Below are 20,960 nucleotides of genomic sequence, written 5' to 3'. Positions count from 1 at the left end.
ACCTATCAGCAAAATGCAAACCGAATTTTCTGCGAGAAGACAGCGTGGAATGAGATTTTCGATGCTGAAGCCACATTTAGCATAGTCAGTAGAAGAGAAAAATAATCAAGACAGAAAAGGAGTCAAGGGAGGCAGAGTGAGAGAAAGAATTCTGAAGTTGAACTAAAAGGTTAGAGAAAAGAGCCATGTTCACAAGTGGTTGAAGGGGTTATCAGGAAGATTTGTCAAAATATGTGGTCCTCACACATATTTGGTCAAGATATTTGATAGTGGAAGAGTTAATTTTGTAGACACAGATCATGCTTTAGCTTCAGAGGTTAAAGCAGAAGAACAAAGTTGGGAAAAGTCTGATGAATTCGATAGTTGGGATATGAGTAGACTACTAATAGTTATTCCAATACAGGTCACGCCTAAAACCAGTTCAGATCCAAATCAGAATCAAACAGACATCAAATGAAATAGAAAATTCAACTGAAAGTTAAGGTCAAACATTTTTCCTCAGCATCTGCCCAAGGTGGGTTAAGCTCCTGCCCCAATTTCTGGAAGTTTGGGTCAAGAAAGGAGGCATCCTCTTAGGATTAGGAATCAGTGGTTAAATTTGATGTGCAAATAAATGAATAATAAGAAATGTATACATAAGTTTTGCTGAACTCAAACATTGTGTAACTTTTTCATTAAGGAGTGATCATTTGTGTACATATGTATATAAACCAAACTGGATTAAATTATTTCAATTTGTAACAGAGTGCTTTTGTTCTGCAGAGATATCACAATTTCCAATTGTTTTTAACTCTTTGTTGTCAGTCTGAGGTTTTGCGACTTTTTCAACTCAATTTTGAGCTTTTGCCTCTTTGGACACCTCTTGAGTCAAACCATTGTTCTTTATAACATATTCAGAGACAGGGCAGTATTATTAATAGGCAATTTTGACACTGCTTCCATAATAGCAGAACCACTGACTAAAGTATATTTTAAATTCACTCTACACAATGGAACAGGTAAATAATTTCAATCAATGCCCTCCATCAATATACTTTTATTCAGCAAACTTTCTGGAGAGAAATTCACACATTTTGCTAATATCAGGGATTGAGTTAACCCTATACCTCTAAAAATAACAACCTTTTTGGTCCCTTCATCAGACAAAAATGGAGTTACTTCACTTTCAAATATAAAAACTCCTATCATCTTTTATGTTTCAATTTACATCCATTACAAATACATTAGATGGTATCAGCTTGTTACAAACTTCAGTCACTGCTGCAGTATTTTCTGTTAAAAAAGCCATACATGCCTATAATTGCCAGTGGCTTAACTTTTAATTTATCGCAATCTAATTTTATACGCCCGACCTTTTGGCAAAGTATTCCAGATCCCACATGAGCTTCCAATTTTTTAGGACCCCCATAGAGACCAATAATTTCTAAAAAATGAACTTCCAGTGAATAATAGCTGAAAAGATCATATTACAAGATTTCATGTTTTAAGACCTTTACTGCAACAAGCTAAAGGAACATGCACTAATTATTATTTCAGTAGGCAATTTATACTCTAAACTATAGAACAGATCCCCTATTTAAGATAAAATAAATGAAAATCCACCTGTTGCGCTTATATTTTACTCTGTCCCTTTTGTAGTCACTTCATTCTCCCAGAACCAGTTCAAAGTGATTCTGAGCTACTTTTTTTTTCCAATTGGATAGCTTCCAATTCCTGAACTGACTTACACTGTGTCAGACACCCTGAAGATCCTTCCCTCTAGCCAAAGCTACGCAAATCTTTCAGCTTTATTTAAACTCTTATAACTTAGTCTCTTCAATCTGAACATGAGCTCCAACTCACATTTTGCATAGTGAGCAATAGAGGTTTGTTGCCTCTATTTCTCTCTCTCTTGCTCTGATTCTTGCAGACTGAGGTGAGTTTCAGTGATATTGTTGGGAAAACCCGTAACTTGATCGAACAATGGCTTCCCATGAACTCTTCCCCTTTCAAAGTCCATCTCCTTGGCAAGATGCATCACATGGGCCTTGTGTGCAGGTAGAAACACTAATTAGTTGTCCTCTCGATCCCCAAAGTCCACTCTAACTTTGAATTAAATAAACAGGTTAATCTATAATCATTTACCATACCTGATATTCCGAACTCTTCCCCAGGACTTGGGAGACCAACAGCCTAGCCATCATCAACTCAGCCACTCTGGGTATTGTTTACAGGTGCGAACATCTTACACTTTCTTCCCACTAACACAAGGTCAGCCCCCTTTAACATTTAACAACCAAGCCACCCAGGCTTGTTCTCAGCAGAATTCAGACCAGGTCAGTCCTCCATTTTATCCCAAATTAAGGACACAGTCCTAAAATATAACAATCTAATAAAACCTTGCTTTCGTAACACAAGGTAGAGCTGCATAAGTGGCTTCTATATTGCTTAAAGGTCAATAACTGTGAAGTTCAGATCAAAGTCATGAAATGTAAGCTGGCAGAAATGACCTTCGGAGTCTTGGAAATCATCTCTAAATCAGTGAGAGCATACCCTCAGAATAAGTATTATGAGCAGAAGCCTTTTACTTAAGCAAGGTGGTAGCTGAGACATCAGCTTTTGTCTGTCAATTGCTCAGCCCAGTCAATTCCCACCACCATCTTATCATGTTTTATGTGACAGGCCCAGTCCAACCCCAGTCCAAAGCCGGCATCTCCACATTATGTGACAGGCTCCAGGAAACCTAGGAATCCCATATGCACTGAATTAAAGTCAGAATTCTTGGTTAAAGCTGCTGTAAATGACTATTTAACATAATTACATGACAGACTAATCTGTCCAAGGGTGTTTCCTGTGCACTGAAGAATGGGGTATATGTCCAGGAGGTGAAATACATGTCCTACCAGCCTCAGTCATCTCTCCATCACTATGCCCCTCCGGCACCTCCAACTAGTCCTCTATAGCACTTCTTCCATGATGATCTACCATGTGGCACCCAGGATTTTAAGTAGGCAGTGCTGGTGGAAGATGTTCAACTTGCGTGACAACTTTGCTGTTCTCTTCCATGTCTTATGAGCATAATTGTGCTTGGTACTACTGTGAACATATTGCTTCTGGGACGTGTTGATGGTATTGGATGCACAGGCCATGTGGAATCATTGGAAGATCAATGCTGCTTTGCCAATTCTTGTATGGACATTGATCTCTACTTCATTCTCTCTTGATATGTTGCTTTCTGGGTAGGGGAAGTGATCATAGAAATCATAGAAACCCTACAGTACAGAAAGAGGCCATTCGGCCCATCGAGTCTGCACCGACCACAATCCCACCCAGGCCCTACCCCCATATCCCTACATATTTTACCCACTAATCTACGCATCCCAGGACACTAAGGGGCAATTTGTAGCATGGCCAATCAACCTAACCCGCACATCTTTGGACTGTGGGAGGAAACCGGAGCACCCAGAGGAAACCCACGCAGACACGAGGAGAATGTGCAAACTCCACACAGACAGTGACCCAAGCCGGGAATCAAACCCAGGTCCCTGGAGCTGTGAAGCAGCAGTGCTAACCACTGTGCTACCGTGCCGCCCTGTCATTCACAAAACAAGAACAGAAAATACTGGACAGCAGGTCTGACAGCATCTGTGGAGAGAGAACAGAGCTAATATTTTGAGTCTGGATGACCTCAACCGCCTGAAACCTTTCAGCATTTTCTGTTTTTGTTTCAGATTCCAGCATCCGCAGTAATTTGCTTTAGATCTTGTTGCTGTTCAGTCGTCATTGTCTTAGGTGGGGATTCACCGGGCCCACTACCATCTTTTGGTGGGAACCTTGAAGGGCTGGTGAATTGGGTGTCATGCTAAAACAGGAATTGCACTGGGCATCTCCCAGCCTGCCCCTCATCAGGTTCCTGCTGAGATTAGGTGCAAACCTAATTGAGACTCATAAAAATATATTTAAATGTCAGCACCGCATATGAGGTTGGATGCTCTGGTCTCCCAGCATGTTGCCAACAACCCCCCCCCACCCCCACCAGGAAATGTCACAAGTACCCTACACAACACTACAATGAAGTTACTGTGAAATGTCCACGTAGGTCCTGATAAACCTTGATCAGCTGGTATCTTGGACTCTGAGGGGGCCTAGCATTATGCCCAATTGCCCCCTGCTTTGTAAATATTGTGATTAGAAAAGAGGAACTGAAACTTCATGGCTAGTGGGTAATTAATCCAACCTGTCAATCAAAGGCAGAATGTTATCAAACATTGCAATTAGGAACAAAGGCAGCACTTAAGATACATTCAACCACTAAGGGAAAAAAAACAAAGTTCCTGGCTAATGGGTAATTGATCCAACCTGCCAATCAAAGCACCTTGAAGAGGCGAGACACCAGATGCTACTCTTTGCAGGTTAAAGGGTGAACTCCCAAGTAAAACCCAATCCCTGCTGTAAATCAAAGCACTTCAAATAGGTCAAACAGCAAGCGTAGCTCTTTCAATGTTAAAAGGGGATCTCCCCAGTGAACGGATAGCCTGCTGTCCATCAAAGCACTTCAAAAGGTTCCAGAGCATGGGCCTTATGGGATAAAGTAAAACTGGTAAAACTGTCAGCTCCCTTCTTTCAGAGCACTTTGAAGAGGGCATTTAACACCTGGAGCTTATGACATTAACCAAGGTCAACACCTTCTGTGGAATGGAGTGCTGCAGTGATTTTGAAGGCTTCCAGGTATCCATGGGGCATGGATATCAAAGTGACCAGGACACTGCAAAGGTTTTAAAGGGCAGAGATAATACTGAATATCTTTATCAGAATGGTGTTTGAAATCACCATCCTGAGAGTGAACATCACTTTTTTCAGGGCAATAAGGACAAGCATGGCCACGAGACCACCATCCTTTGGGAGAGTCCTGAGGTCAACCTCTTCCTCCCAACCAAGCTCAGCCAACCCCAAGGTCCCTTTGGGGGATCTGTGCTCTGCAACTTGGCAGTGCTAGAGGGGCACACAGGCCCTGTCCCCTGTCCCTGCCCTGTCCCCTGTCCCCCTTCACAGTCCAAGACACCAAATCAGGGTATCACTGCCAGGGTGCTGGGGGCTGTGCAAGGTTGGCACTGTCTAGGCGCAGGATCCCTCTATACCCATTGTACCCATGTAACTATCTAAATGCTTTTTAAAAGATAAAATTGTACCCGCCTCTACTACTACCTCTGGCAGCTTGTTCCAGACGCTCACCATCCTCTGTGAACAAATTGCCCCTCTGGACACTTTTGTATCTCTCCCCTCTCACCTTAAGCCTATGCCCTCTAGTTTTAGACTCCCCTACCTTTGGGAAAAGATATTGGGCCCAGTTTTACCAAACCTTCGCGCCCGTTTTCGGATCTGCACCCAAATCCGAGTAGATCACGGCTTTACCGACACCCGATTCGGGCGCAAGTCTGGTCCGCGCCCGGATCGGGCAGCTCGACGATTTAAATGCATTAGCATGCATTTAAATCGACTTAATGAACCATGCGCCCAACTCTACCGCCAAATCCCACTTTACCGTCTTCTGGCCCATTCCGCATCCGCACTTTTAGCGACCTGCAGAATAAAAGTCCGAAGCGGATTTACATTCTGCAGGGGAACCTCCGAAGCCCTCTCTGCCCTTGTGAAGTCACCATCCTCCTCGACCATCCTTCGCAGACCCCCCCCCCACTAACCACCCCACTAACCACCCCGGCAAAACCCCCCCCCCAAGATCAAACCCCCTGTGAGGCAGGCCCCCCTCAGCAGATCCCCCCCAGGATCGGACCCCATTTGGGAATATATTTCAAAATATGGATGGGGGATATATATTTTGAAATATTTTCCCAAATTTTTGACTGTCAGGATTTTAGTTCCTGCGATTATAATTTTGACATTATCTTCCGAAGGGAATTCCTCTAATTCTGTGCAATGTTCAGATGAAAACAAGATTTAGTAATCTCCTTGAATCTTATTTCCAACCGAGTTCCACCAGGGGGACAATTCTTCCAAGTTCACCACAGGACTCTGAACATTTGAGCATCAACAATCCAGTTACAGATTACAAATGTATTATACAGGTCACTAATTGCTCACTAGGACACTGTAGTTTAATTACCTTTCCCATAGATAATTAGGCAGCACAAAGAAGATGCTACATTATTTTCAGTTTACAAGATTCTCCCAAGTCCATCCTCTCTGCTCTCTCTGCTGCTTTTTCTTTCGCGCCCGGGCGCGCTGCTTCGGATTTTTTTTCGAACTGCGCATGCGCAGTTCAGAGCTCCGATTGGTCCGGTAGCGCTAAGCCCCGCCCACAGCGCGGATCGGACCGGAGCCGGCAAAAAGCGTATGGGCGCGCTGGGAAGAGGATTCCGAGCTCGGATCTGCATTACGCCCGGATCCGGCCCTTAGAGTCTGAATGGTAAAATTCCCCCCATTGACTATCTACCTTGTCTATGCCCCTCATTATTTTATAGACCTCTATAAGGTCACCCCTCAGCCTCCTACGCTCCAAAGAAAAAAGTCCCAGTCTATTCAGCCTCTCCTTATAACTCAATCCATCAAGTCCTGGTAGCATCCTAGTAAATCTTTTCTGCACTCTTTCTAGTTTAATAATATCCTTTCTATAATAGGGTGACCAGAATTGCACACAGTATTCCAAGTGTGGCCGTACCAATGTCTTGTACAACTTTAACAAGACGTCCCAACTCAGATGGAGTTTAATGCTCAGCTCTGAGATTGGGGCACCCTTTAAAAATGGTGTCGCCTGGAGTGTTTTATATTGTGCAAAAATTTAAATGATAAAGATGGTTGAATTCCACCTGACAGGTGTTGCTGACGCCAACAAAAAACACTTTTCCAGTGCAGTTGAGTGAATTGCATCCTTGGTCTTCTTAATCATAGAAATCATAGAAACCCTACAGTACAGAAAGTTGGCCCATCGAGTCTGCACCGACCACAATCCCAACCAGGCCCTACCCCCATATCCCTACATATTTTACCCACTAATCCCTCTAACCTACGCATCTCAGGACACTAAGGGCAATTTTAGCATGGCCAATCAACCTAACCCACACATCTTTGGACTGTGGGAGGAAACCGGAGCACCCGGAGGAAACCCACGCAGACACGAGGAGAATGTGCAAACTCCACACAGACAGTGACCCAAGCCGGGATTCGAACCCAGGTCCCTGGAGCTGTGAAGCAGCAGTGCTAACCACTGTGCTACCGTGCCGCCCCTTACAGCTGATGCATCAACCAACCTTGGCACAGTTACTCTCAAGATTGATGATCATGTCTTGGAATATGCCCAATGTTTCAGTTAGCATACTGGTGGTGTTGCCATGGATGCCAATGTCTACACCCACCATTGCCTCTCCTCATGATAAAATCGATAACCAAGAGGAAAAAGAATGGGAAGCTATGCAGCCTTGATGTACTCCTATGATAATTCTGAAGGAGTCCATGGTACCTGTGCTGATGTTGACGAAGCAGCTGGAATCATGCTATGACGTTCTGAAAATGTTAATATACGATGAGGGAATGCTGTACCATCTTGTGATGTACCAGAATGACTGCTAATAGAGGAATGCTTCCTTGAGACCAATAATGTTGATAACAACTGGCTTCTGATGCTTTGCTCTTTGAAGTTCCTGAGTACAACAGGTTTGCTTGCAGCATAACCTGCCACCCTGCAAACTTGCCTGTTTTTCATGAAGGGTACTGTCTACTTCTGCTTATCCTAGACTGGAGAAGCTTAAAAATTCGGTCATAGTTATTACATTGCCAATTAGTAACTAATGCTGGAGTACTGATGAGGAATTAATTAGCTTGAGTGTGGCAATCCTCATGATTCCACCAGCATTCAGTGTTCAAGTTCATGAATAGAATGACCACTTCGACAAAATAATGACTGCTGTCATCTATGTACCATGTCAGGCATGGACTACCAAAAGTCATAGAGTCATCGAGATATACAGCACAGAAACAGGCCCTTCGGCCCAACTCGTCCATGCCGACCAGGTTTCCGAAACTGAACTAGTCCCATTTGAATGTGTTTGGTCCATATCTCTCTAAACCTTTCCCATCCATGTACCTGTCCAAACGTACCTTAAATGTTGTAATACTACCCATCTCTACCACCTCCTCTGGCCACTCATTCCATATATTCGCAACACCCTCTGTGTGAAAAGGTCCTCAGGTCCCTTTTAAATCTTTCCCCTCTCACCTTACACCTATGCCCTCCAGTTTTGGACTCCCCTACCCTGGGGAAAAGACCTTGGCATTTCACCTTATCAATGCCCCTCATGATTTTATAAACCTCTATAAGGAGGTATTATCCTCCTACACTCAGGGGAAGAAATCCCAGCCTATCCTTATGATTCAAACCTTCCAGTCCCAATGACATCATTGTAAATCTTTTTTGCACCCTTTTCAGTTTAATACCACCCTTTCTATTGCGGGGCAACCAGAATTGAACACAGTACTCCAAATGTAGCCTTACCAATGGCTTGTACAGTTGTAACATAACGTCCCAGTTCCTGTACTCAATGCTCTGATCGATGAAGTGTGCCAAATGTCTTCTTCGCCAGCCTGTCTACCTGTGACACCACATTCAAGGAACTACGTACCTGCACCCCTAGGTCTCCCTGTTCAACAACACTCTCCAGGGCCCTACCATTAACTGTGTAAGTCCTGCCGTGGTTTGTCTTACCAAAATGCAACATCTCGCATTTATCTGAATTAAACTCCATCTGCCATACCTCGGCCCACTGGCCCAGCCGATCAAGATCCCGTTGTCATCTTAGATAACCTTTTTTGCTGTCTACTACACCACCAATTTTGGTGTTAATCACAAACTTACTAACCATGCCTCCTATATTCTCATCCAAATCGTTTATATAAATGACAAACAACAGTGGACCCAGCACTGATCCCTGAACCACACCGCAGGTCACAGGCCTCCAGCCTGAAAAACAACCCTCTACCATCACCCGCTGTCTCCTACCAGCAAGCTAATTTTGTTTCTAATTAGCTAGTTTGCCCTGGATCCCATGTGATCTAACCTTACTGATCACATAGACAATGTCTACCGCACTGCTCTCATCTATTTTGTCACCACTTCAAAAAACTATCAAATTTGAGAGATTTCAGAGACCTGATCTCACTCATGGACTGTAGTGAGACTTGGACTTTGTGTTAGTGATATATCAGAGCATTGGGGAAATGGGATGACCATCAAACAAATGCTTGCTGAAGCGAGCACTAGAAGCATTCAGGCAAAACTCCTACCAAATCAACTACAATGGACTGCATACTGTTTGGATGACTGAAAAGCATCTCCCCTGCCAGGCCCTTTTTCTCAAGTCTCAAAAGAGTTCCAGAGGAGGACAAAGGAAATGCTTCAAAGACACTCTAAAGCTCTTCCTAAAGCATGGCAGCATTGACATTAATAATTGGGAGGAGTTTGTTACCGATCATTCAAAATGCCTAAACTTGTCCATCAAGCTACATCATGCTCTGAGTCCAAAGGCCTGAATGATGAGGCAGAGCAGTGGTGGAGAAGGGAAAAAAGGAAAGAAAATCCTGCATTCTGGACCCCACTAAATTGTCCTGCCACATGTGCCCAAAAATCTGTGAGTCAAGAATCGGCCTTTTCAGTTACATGAAGATCTATGACAGAGTTTGTGACACTGAGTAGATGCCATCCTTAAATGGGATGGAAGAAGACATCAAAGGGATGAGGAAAGTGAAAAGTATGCGAGAAGAAATTGAAACATGCTTTGAATTTTAAGCAAAATAACAAAAGGTGAAATAAGGAGTGAGTAGTTGGGATTTGGAATGCAGTGCCTAAGATTCTGTAGGAAACACAATCATGGTTTTCAAAAAATCACAGGAAAATTATCTGAAGAGAAAAGAAATGGCAGTGCTAATGGGAAAGGTGGGGATTGGGACGAGCTGATCTGCTCTTGCAGAGAGCTGGCAATACAACAGGTTGAAAGGCCTCATTCTGTGCTATAGCCACTCGATTGTGCCATTGTGCAAATACGTTTTACAGGAAAATTTATTTGAAATGTGCACAGTATTTTTGTGCAATGGAAAACAAATAACATTTTCTAGTTTGATACAGGACTACAAGGCAATTTTGTATAGTTTAACTCCTATTCAGCAATTTCCAGTATATTAAACTAATGAATACAGTTGTGAACCAGATGTGCAGCATTTCAAACATCTGACAAGCGGTTTAATATGTTAAAAACATGTTATAGATCAAATAATTGATAAATAAATAACTTACAATTCTCATAAATTCATAGATTCAAACAAAACAGTGCACCACACTGGCACGTAGATAATGCATTAATTCAGTTCAGCCATTGGCTTGACTGTCAATAGAACGACAAGAAATTTGGCCTGTGCTTTATAGATTAGAGATGCTCGTGATGGACAACGAGAAAAAATTAAGCAGTCAGATGAACACTAACTAACATTGCATATTAAATATATTACACGTAATAAACTTATTATAATTTAACAATCAAGGAAAAAGTAAAAATTCTGCTTTCTAATTGAGAAAATCTACTCTGCGGCTGAGAATTCTAATTAGTCCATTGCAAAGGACTAACATCTACTAATAAACATCTATCAATAACAAATCAAAACTATTTTCTTCAGCAATGTACATTTTTCCTTGCTTTTTGTTGGAAATCAAGCACCACACAGTTGGCAGGTACAGGAGCATCAATACAATTAGTGAATATACTTATTTCCATCAGTACTCTACTGAGCATTTTTGAAGATTATTGGCTGTAATCTGAAGCATTAAACACAACAACCTCGAGTTGCCTCAGAACCAGCTGGGAATTTGCTGGTCTTGGGAAGGTGGAAGTGAAAAATGGGGCAGGACCCACTCATAACATAAGGCTGGAATTCTCCAGTCTTGCACGCCCCGCTACCGCTGCCAGCTAGAATGGAGACTTTAGCGCTCAGCTGTTCACAGCAGCAGGACTGGATAATTCCATCCGCGGGTGAGGTTGGAGAAATTCAGCCTAGGTCTCTGCCTCAAATATTGTGCACTACAGTTTCCTACACAAAATGGAGTGATCAAAGGTTCCCTTGCTTCTGCAGTCCCGGCAAAGGGACTGGCAGAATGTCATCATCCCCTGAAGTTCCCACCTCCTGAAACATGATCATATTGGACAATGACAAGAAAATGGCAACCAGCAAAATGGAGTGGTGTAAGTAAGGCGCACAGGGGTAATGCCCTGAAAGACCTCAGAAGGTGTAAGGGGTGATTCTCCATGTATTTACTAGTGAGATAGAACAGGTAAGCATGACGTTGAAGGATGAGATGAGTAATGAGGTAAATACAGTAAAATAAAAAAGCTATGTACTGAATAAGCTAAATAGTAGTTTCGGTCCCCGCGGGCCCCAGGAGGACTGGGAAGGCAGTGAAGGGAAGGTGCTGAAGGCAACGTCATCGCCGCAAATGGCTTTCGACAATCTGCTCGAAGGCCCCTCCCAAGACAGGAAGGCGAGGAGACAGAGAGGCCCGCCACCACCCAGGCTTACCCAGGCTGGGCAAGAGCGCCCATCATATCCGGCCACATGGTGGAGGCGGTGGCCTCTTCCTGGGAGCGCCATGGCCTCTCACTGGCCAGTGTCAACAAGGCTCTGTCAGCCACCGGCTATGACATGCTGCAGATCAACTCGCGGGTGAACCAGGCAGTGCGGCAGATGACCAGCATCGGGGTCTCAGGCTCCTTCAGGATCAACCAGCAGTACCAGGAGGGCCAGAGCCACCCGGCTACAGCCCTGACCCCCAAAGCCCAAGGGGGTGGCTAGCCGCGGCAGAGAGCGGCCGCTGGGTCCAGAGTCAAGATGAAGAGAGGAGCCCAGCCCAGCTGAAGAAGAAGAAATCAGGAGGAGGCCAGGCGAAGGGAGCCGGTGACAGCGGGCAGAGGAAAAGCGCCAAAGCCACTGACGTCTGGAGGCTGAGCGGGAAGCCTGGTCTCCATGAATTCCCATAGCCTATATAGGGTTTGAACCCACACCCTTGCCTACCTCACTGTCTTGCCACCTAGCCAACTGAGCTAACCAACCCTGAGGGAAGGTATAGCAGAGATAATAATTAATTAGAAAAATGTGTAGCACCAGAAGGCTGGCAGATAGCTAACAAAATTCTACCATTAAAGAAGGGGGACAGAATATGCCCAGGGAGTTATAATCATCTTAACCTTAGTACAAATAATAATGGAAAAACATCTAGAAATGAAAACATGTAACAATGAATAGTCAGCATGGATTTCAAATGGAAAAGATCTTGCTCAGCCTTACTTTTAGAATTTTTTAAGGAAGTAACAGAGATAGTAGACAATCGTACTACAGTAGATGTAATTTATCTGGATGTTCAAAAGACGTTCACTACCTCATCATAGAGTAAAACATAAGTTAGGAAATAAAAGCACAAAGCTGCTTTGAGGTTATCTACAGCTGTCAAGCAGAACAAGTATTTTTATAAACATTGTGGTTAGGAACAATGGGGTACTTCAGATGCATTCAACCATGAAGGGGAAGATAAATAAACAAAAAAAATTAAGCTGTCAATCAAAGGCTAGTTAAAGGTACTGGACCGTGAAATTGAATGAAAACAAAGGTCTTCAAAGGCTTGCAGGAGATTTCAAAGCACTTCGAAGGTTAGAGATTCAAAACGTTTGTATGGATTTCAAAGGACTTCAAATGTTTGCAAGGGATTTCAGCTTTCTAGGAAGGCTCAGAGACTTGATAAAAATGCAGTGTTAAAGGGGCTGTGAGCAGCTGTGGTGAAGGGAATCCCCCCTCATGAAAGTGATTTGTCCTGTGAATCAGATAACGTCAAAGGGGTCTTCTCATGCACCTGCACCTTCTTAGAGAAAGGTAATCCCTTCTGCAGAATGGAGTGCTGCTGTGATTTGGAAGCCTTCCAGATGTTGAGGGGGCATGGGGATTAAATTGACCTATCACTTCAAATTTTTCACAAAATACAAATAAGAATCAAGATTTTGATCACAGAGCTACATGAAATCACAATGCCAAGAGTGATCTTCAGCTTTCCCAGGGCGAGAAGGGGCAATGTAGCCATACAATCCCCATCGTGGGGGAAAGTCTTGAGGTCAATCATTGCCCCCACAGGTCTCTTGGGGAACCCTCGCTCTGCATCCTAGCAGCAGCAGACAGGCATCTGGGCAGAGCATTTACCTCCTTGGCCCCCCTCCCCCCCGAGGAGTCCAATGGGTCTGTTCAGGGTTTCACTACCAGGGTGTCAGTGTCAGGATACCAGGGGCAGTGCAAGGTTGGTACTGCCAAAGGGCGGGACCTGAAGGGAGAGCCCAGGGCCTGAGAGGACCCTATACAGGAGTCTTTGTCTGGTGGAGGGAGAGGGATCAGGTCACCCTCATGCCTTTGTGTTGTGGGGAGGGTGACCCATTCTCTCAGTTGGTGGTTGGAGGGAGGTTCCACCTCTCTGTTGAGGGGTTGAGGCTGCTCAATGGTCAGTTGGGGTTTGCTCTTTCTGTTGTGGGAAGGAAGGGGGCCAGTGTCTGAACGTTGAGATTCAATCTCAGAAAAGCTGGGCTGGCCATCGTGTTTCCTGCAATGCAAAAATTTGCATCGATCAGGTGGGTGAATCCAACTTGACAAGCACTGATAACGCCAAGGGAAAGACTCCGGGTTTCACGTTGGCGTCAGTATTTGGAGCCGATTTGGGTAAATTGCCCATTATCTCTCTTCTATTTGCTCCATTATCAGTGCCATGCTTTCAGCTGCCTTGGCCCTATTCTCTGGAATTCTCCTGGCCATAGCCTTCTCGGAGTGGTGGCATCAGCATCAGATTGCCAATTATCTGTGCCTGTCTCGCTCAACCGACTCAAATGACTCAGCCGGGTAAAGTCCAGGGAGCAATTGTCTCTGAGGCCCAGCGTCAAAGTCTAAAAGAGTTGGAGGGAAGGAGGACATGCCCCTTTTTGATTCCTTTTTTATTGCACTAGCTGCCTTAAAGCAGGTATATTTAAAGGTCTGAGACAGGCAAGGGAGAAAATAAGTGCCTAAGTGGATAGGATTTGGGGGTGAGGTGGGGGAGATCAGAGGGGCAGGGAGATTGGGGTGGACGGGCATCAGGGAAGTCAGACATCATGGGGGTTGAGGGTTCAGTCATTGGGATGGGCGTAGGGGTTTCAAACATCGGCTCAGTGGCATGGGGGGTCTGGGAGTTGATGACAGTTATGGGGGGGGGGGGGAGCGGGGAGTGGTGGTAGGGGGCTTGGGGGTCGGACATCAAGGTGGTGGGATGGGTCAGACCAGCAGGGGAGGATGGACAGCAGTGTAGGGGTTGCGGATCAGATATTGGAAAGGGCATGGGAATGCTGTCAGACTTTGGTGGGTAGACCAGGTCAGGGTATTTTCAATAGTTACTCTGAAGTTGGAAGAATTTTTAATTCTTCTAACTTTTCAGATTAACTATTAGTGTAACTCTTGCGGAACCATCTGAAGTTAGCGATTTAAATTACATTTTCGAATCATTCATATCACCAGCATTCTTACCCACAGGAAGTTAGCACTTCTGGGCTAGCTTAGCCTTACAAATGTTTACCAGGGAGGTTCCGAGAGGGATTCCCCAGTGCATCTTTGGAGTACCCCTCAAATTAATGCTGGGGATCCCAGAAGTTACAGCCCTCTCTCTGCCTTCTCTGTTAAGATGTTAGTAAAACAAAAGTGATGCTCAGAGGCCATTGAACCCCTGGGGTGATCGGGGACCCACTGCCCATGACACCCTGGTAGTGTCCATCTGGCATGGCCCCCTGGCACTGATGACTTGGCACTGTCCCCTTAGCACCACTCCCATGGCACCCTGCCAGTGACAGCTGGCAGCGTAACAGGACAGTGCCAACTTACACTGTCAGGTTGGCGCTGTTAAGGTGCCATGGGGCTGTGCCAAGGGGATGGGGGCCTGAGAGGGGGTAGTGCCTGAGGGGGTGGGGCATGAAAGGGGTAGAAAATGAAGTGGGGGGGCAGAGCATGAAGGGGCGGCATAATCAGGCCGGCAATCTATGGTCAGGTGGAGGGAAACATGCCTTCTATGAGGGACTGGATCTCGATGTCTAGTAGGGAAGGAATGGGGGTCTTCAATTTCACTTTGAGATTGGGCCACCCTTTAAAAATGGCGCTCGATCTTGGTAAAGCCGGGGTTGCCAGCGCATTTAGGCCCCACCCCTCTCAGCTGGCGTGATTAGGCCCCAGCCCTCTTCAAACTGGTCCGAAGCTTGTCCCCTCCCAGAAAACTATGAAGTGCGGAAAGATCACAATCCAATTCACACCAGATATGCTGAGACAAATCGCACCGGTTTTCTCACCCAAAATGACACTTAGTCAGTTTCTGGGAAAATTCTGCCCAATGTTTGCAGTAAACGTTATGAGAACTCAACAGCGTCCAATCCTCTCCAGATAAGAATATCTGTTGCGCTTAAATCAGAAGCTAACAACTATTTATCAAAATGAAAGAATTGCAGCCAATGTTCAATCTTTGCCAGGTCAATAGAAAATCAAATATGGAATCTAAATTTTTTGATGACAGGTTTTCAACAAAATAACAAATTTCGAACCAACGAATGAACCATTATTAATGATGTGAGTAAATAATTCTAATTTGTTGTGTCACTTACCTGTAGAATATGGCTTCCCAAATTCTGCTCGAAGATATTAATGGCCATGGAGCTTGGACTCCTCCTGCGTTGTGCTCCTAAAGCTAAATATAAGAGGACGAACACTAATTATTCAAAGGTTTAATCAAACTACTGCTAATATCCCCAGGTAATAGATGTCAATGCCTCTACTTTAATTTTCTGAAAACATTGTGGGATATGTTTATGTTTACAAACAGTGGCAAAATATGTCAGCAATAATATAAAGTGGATTGCCTTGCTTAATGCTCCTGGTGATTTTTTCACGAGAAACACTCACAGAATGATCAACGCTCCAAATGAATTCAGTGAAGGCACACAAACTTTGAGTTGTGTTAGAAACAACTGAATGCTGTGTTTGGGGATAATTGTAAGTTTTCATCGCTATGCTCATCACTGCGGTGTTTAGAGAGGGGCGTTGCTGAATTTTGGAGTGACCCTTCCTCATTCTGAAATAATTCCTCTGCTGCCTCTTTTGATGTTGACCACCTCCTTTTTGTCTTGTGTCTTCAGCCTGTCTGACTGCTTGATATATATGTGGCTTTAAAAATGACACCTTGATGCAAATTGCTGGGATTAGGATTTGCTTGCCACCTTAATTGGTTGGCTGCACATCTGCTGGCCCTTAATTGGCTCTTGCTGGCAAGAACTTGTCAGAAGTCCCACCACCAGACTGTGCATGGCTCTGGTTTGAATTTCCATCCAAATTTGGGTCCTCTGCCCAATCGGCAAAATTCGCCATTAACTCTTTGTCTCTCTCGGCAGCTGAATGTTTCCTAGCATTTTCTGTTTCTAGTAGTATTCTTGATCATACTTGGAATAAAATATTCACATTTCTTATCCATGAGGTTACAAAAAAACTACCATCCATTTCTAATGTCTAATATCAAACATTTCAAATAGGAAACACAATAAATGCATTTATTCATTTGAAGCAGTCAATCTTTCAGACGTTAATAACTAGATGATTAATAAAGTTTGGAATGGAACCATTTTCCAATTACCAATATAGATCCTGCCAGATTGACTGGTGATAAATTGATTTGGATTATGATAGTCTTCACTCAGAAGGTGATCTATTCCCAAAATTATGGACAAACTGGTTGCCAAGAAATTTTTGATTCAGCCTTCTGTGTCAATTAATTGAATGCAGTTATATAATGACATAAATTCAACACCCACAATGAGCTCCCAAGTAATAGTCAATATTCCGGCTTGAAATGGCTGAGCTATTTTAGGATCTGATTTTAATTGTTTGTGGATTATGCCATTCTGATACTATGACTCATTTGAGATAAATCTAAACCTACATCTAGCACATACTGGGGAATTGCAGACATGTTTTCTATGATTTCCCATCCAATCCCTACATTGTACCAACATTATTGTTTCCCAGGTCGTTGCCAACTACTTCAGGAGTCTCTTCCGCCATAGCACGCACGCACACACATGGGCAAAATATCGTGGACAGCTGTGCTAACCACTGTGCCACCCCATATAATAATATATCTGAAGTAATTGGTTGATCCAGAATTACAATTATCATTGTTTAGAAGTTGGATTTTTGATTTTTAATATCTCAGTGTAATTTTCTCTTTTCTTGCTATGTCCACTTGAGCTAAGCACTAGTCTTTAACCAAATAATGCTTCTAATTTTCCCTAACTTTCAACACTCTTCAACGTTGCACTGAGATAGGTGCATATATTTACCCTCTTATTTTCATTTTTATGTTCTTTTTCTTTGAGGAAGTGACTAGTTTCATCTTGGCATCTCTTAACCATATCAGTGAACAGAAACACAAATATGAGAAAGTTTGGAATAAAATTGCCTCCACATATTTCTTGTTTGAAGTTAAATATCTTAAAGAAGCCTGAGTAAGAAGGACACCAGGCTTGTACAATCCTTTTTCATCACTGTTAAATAATTTCAAGAGAACCATAATATATTTTGATGCATGAAACAATTCAGTGATAAAAATCCATGATCCATTAAATATTACATTGTTGGATTTTTATATAACTAGTCAGAACACAGTCATCAAGAAAAGAACATTTATGTCTTGAATGATTCTCTATGGTATAGTTTTATTACACAAGATTGTAGCCTTGACACATCTATCAGTTTTATATCGTGTTTGCATTCAACATTGGAAAGAAAACTTTCCAATGTAAAGTTTAGGAACATATATATATGTGTCTGTCTTGGTGAGACTGAATAGGTGAGACTGATTTACATAATCCTTGGGCAAGTAAATCATCTGGGTACAACAAACACAAGAAAACCAGATGATGAGATGTGCCTGTCAAAAAAGTAGCCTGTACAATTTCTCATGCACTAACTTAAATGGATGAAAAAATTGGTGGGCTCCAATGGGCTATTTTATTCTCCCCACTTTATTTTCTTGGATTCAATAAATGTAGATAGAAAATTGCTGTAGGTGCAGGGACAAGAGAAGGAAAATACATTTAAGATAATGAGGCCATTTACTCCATCATATCAGTGCTAGCTCTCTGAAAGGACTGTTCACTAGATTCATTCCCCTGCCCTTTCCATCTGTTGTCCATCACTCGAGTACTACAGAATATCTTTTAACATCAATATGAATTTTAAGAGTGGATCACAAATGGTAACGAAGCGAAGTTCAATGTTAATGACTGCAGGTTCATTTAAATAATATTTGCATATGACAGGCACAGTTTTATCAGCAGCTGTTGGCTGTTGACTTTGCCCTGGAAGGAAAATATTATCAAGAGTTTCTCGAAACAGGATTCAACTCAACGTCACCTCACCTTATTTTCCTCTTTTTTCCCAAATTTGCCTGAAACCCGGCATAATAGTCCAAGGAAATTCTAGGGTCAATGTTTGATAGAATCCATAGTGTTGACTCATTGCCAGTGTGCCCTCAAAAATTCTACAATCTGCTGATTTCCTTTGAGCAACATATTAATGTCCCGATTTTCCTGGAGGATGCTTGGACCCTCTATTCTGAAAAGAATCTTTTGCATTATCAGTACCCTAACGTGGCGATCACATTTGGAATTTATAAGTGTTCTCAGATTGGAACTACAAGTTAATTGGGACCAATACGCTTTCAAGTAATTTTGTACCACCTGTTGTAAGAATCTGCTAGACCAGGATTCTAGTAAGAGCTACAGATTAATAATGTATCACTAGGTTCTTTACATTATTTACAATATGTACATGATGAGTAACAGAGAAGGCACACCTCCCCTCAGGGTTATGCACCCTCCAGTACCTCACACATGACTGACTGATATCACTGCCGCATCATCGTATGCCCCATAGATTCTGTTAACCTATTATTTTATACCTCCCCCAAGTACATTAACTTATTTTTAACAACAGTATGAAACTTTATTTTAACTACTTACATGACCTTCAATTTTGAATTATTAAGTTCATTTATTAGTGTCACAATTAGGGTACATTAACACTGCAATGAAGTTACTGTGAAAATCCCCTAGTCGCCACACTTCAGCGCTTGTTCGGGTACACTGAGGGAGAATTTAATGCACCTAACCAGCACATCTTTCAGACTGTGGGAGGAAATTGGAGGACCCGGAGGAAACCCATGCAGACATGAGGAGAACATGCAGACTCTGCACAGTGACTCAAGCCGGGAATCGAACCCGGGTCCCTGGTATTGTGAGGCAGCAGTGCTAACCACTGTGCCATTACTGTCTCCTTCTGCCTCTCCCAGAGACCCTCAGTTACAGATTGAGTCTCTGGGTAGCCTTCATCGCTCTGCCTGAGCCTGTCCTGATGACTTCTTCACTGAATTAGAGGTGTGGAAATGGGTCTTGAGGTGGGTCAACACCATTTGAAGTGTCTGGAGTGCTTAGATCCACATCTCATGGTAGTTGAAACCCTGCATGCTGGTGGGTATGAGTGCAACAAGGGCTCATCTGTTTCTTCAGATCCTACCAGATGGTCTCTGAACCAAATATGAGCATGAATGTTCCACGCTAGTGAGAATGAGGTCTTCGGCTTTACGGTGCAGGATCCATACTTGATGACTTGTCCTCAAAAATGGCAAAGATTTAGCTCCGTGTCTGGCACTGTACCATTGTTGTTGTTTCTTGCAGAGGTTCAACCTCTTAACTCTCACAGTGTTCAGGTCAGCAAGGATGATATAAGGCTGAAGGTTTGCAGGCATTAGGGAAACCTGCATTTTTAAATGATGGTCCATAAGGAGTTCAGCTGGAGAGAATCTGTTGTCTATGAGAATAGTCCAATACTGCATAAGTGCTTCATACAAATCAGAATTCTTGGACATCAGATGCTTACTAGTCTGGACTGCTCACTCACCTTCCCCGTTTGCTTGGAGATGAAGAGGGGAGTGGGTGACATGGGAAAACCCATTATTAATGCTGAACTTCTGAAAATGGTCACTTGCAAATTGAGCCCATTATCTGAAGTAATTTTGTCCTGCAACCTGTGAGTGTAAAAGACAGTTTATATCGCCTCAATGACTTTGATGTGGAATGACATCTGATTATCTCTAATCAACAAGATTAATAATCATTAACCACAAGTATGTTTGCTAAGGAAGACAAGGGGGGGGGACGACGACACTTAATCGTCCGGGCTCACTTGCCTCTGCGGCCTCACTGGGCAAGGTTCTCTTCGGCGAGAATCACAGGTGGTCCCCAGCAATGGGGACCAGAAGTCATGGCCTCACCAATAGGACCAAAGGCCATTGAGACACCTCCCCCCGCCTCCCCCCCCCCCAACCCACCCCCCCCCCAAGGTCGGGGGCCTGGGGGCTGCTCCTTGGGCAGTGACAGCTTGGCACCACCAACCAGGCATTGCCAAGGGCCGGGGTATGAGGGGACAGGGCCTACTGGGCAGTGGATATGCACTCCATCTGACGAAGGAGCAGCGCTCCGAAAGCTAATGGCATTTGCTACCAAATAAACCTGTTGGACATTAACCTGGTGTTGTTAAAACTCTTACTAAATAAATGTAGACAGAGGAAAAGGGAACATCCGACTGCCTTTGCCGGTCGTTTATGGATCCACTTCATGGGAGTACATGGGGAATTAGATCGGGCTAGATTAAATGAGGCTGATTCATCGAAATGGGCCAGGACATTAGTCTCGCACACCACAGAGGAAGGCAAGAAAGCTTGTGCTAATTGTGACCCCGCAGAGACCTCACACAATGAAGCATGGGTTCTCAGATGCTTAGCTCGAGTCTGGGAACAGGAAGTTCAGTGAGCCTTAATGTCACGGTCAGAAAGG

General features: G+C 43.6%; 1 protein-coding gene across 1 annotated transcript in view; it reads right to left on the bottom strand.

Annotated features, from left to right (window-relative positions):
• npas3 (neuronal PAS domain protein 3) overlaps nt 1–20,960 on the bottom strand; it is a 1,397,016-nt gene that overhangs the window by 693,790 nt on the left and 682,266 nt on the right. The window contains exon 4 of the mRNA XM_078233737.1: nt 15,678–15,760. Within this exon, the coding sequence (XP_078089863.1) occupies nt 15,678–15,760 (83 nt within the window). The remainder of the gene's footprint in view (nt 1–15,677; nt 15,761–20,960) is intronic.

Source organism: Mustelus asterias, chromosome 18 (assembly GCF_964213995.1).
Source record: "Mustelus asterias chromosome 18, sMusAst1.hap1.1, whole genome shotgun sequence".
Lineage (NCBI taxonomy): Eukaryota > Metazoa > Chordata > Chondrichthyes > Carcharhiniformes > Triakidae > Mustelus > Mustelus asterias.
This window is presented reverse-complemented; position numbering and strand designations above follow the sequence as displayed.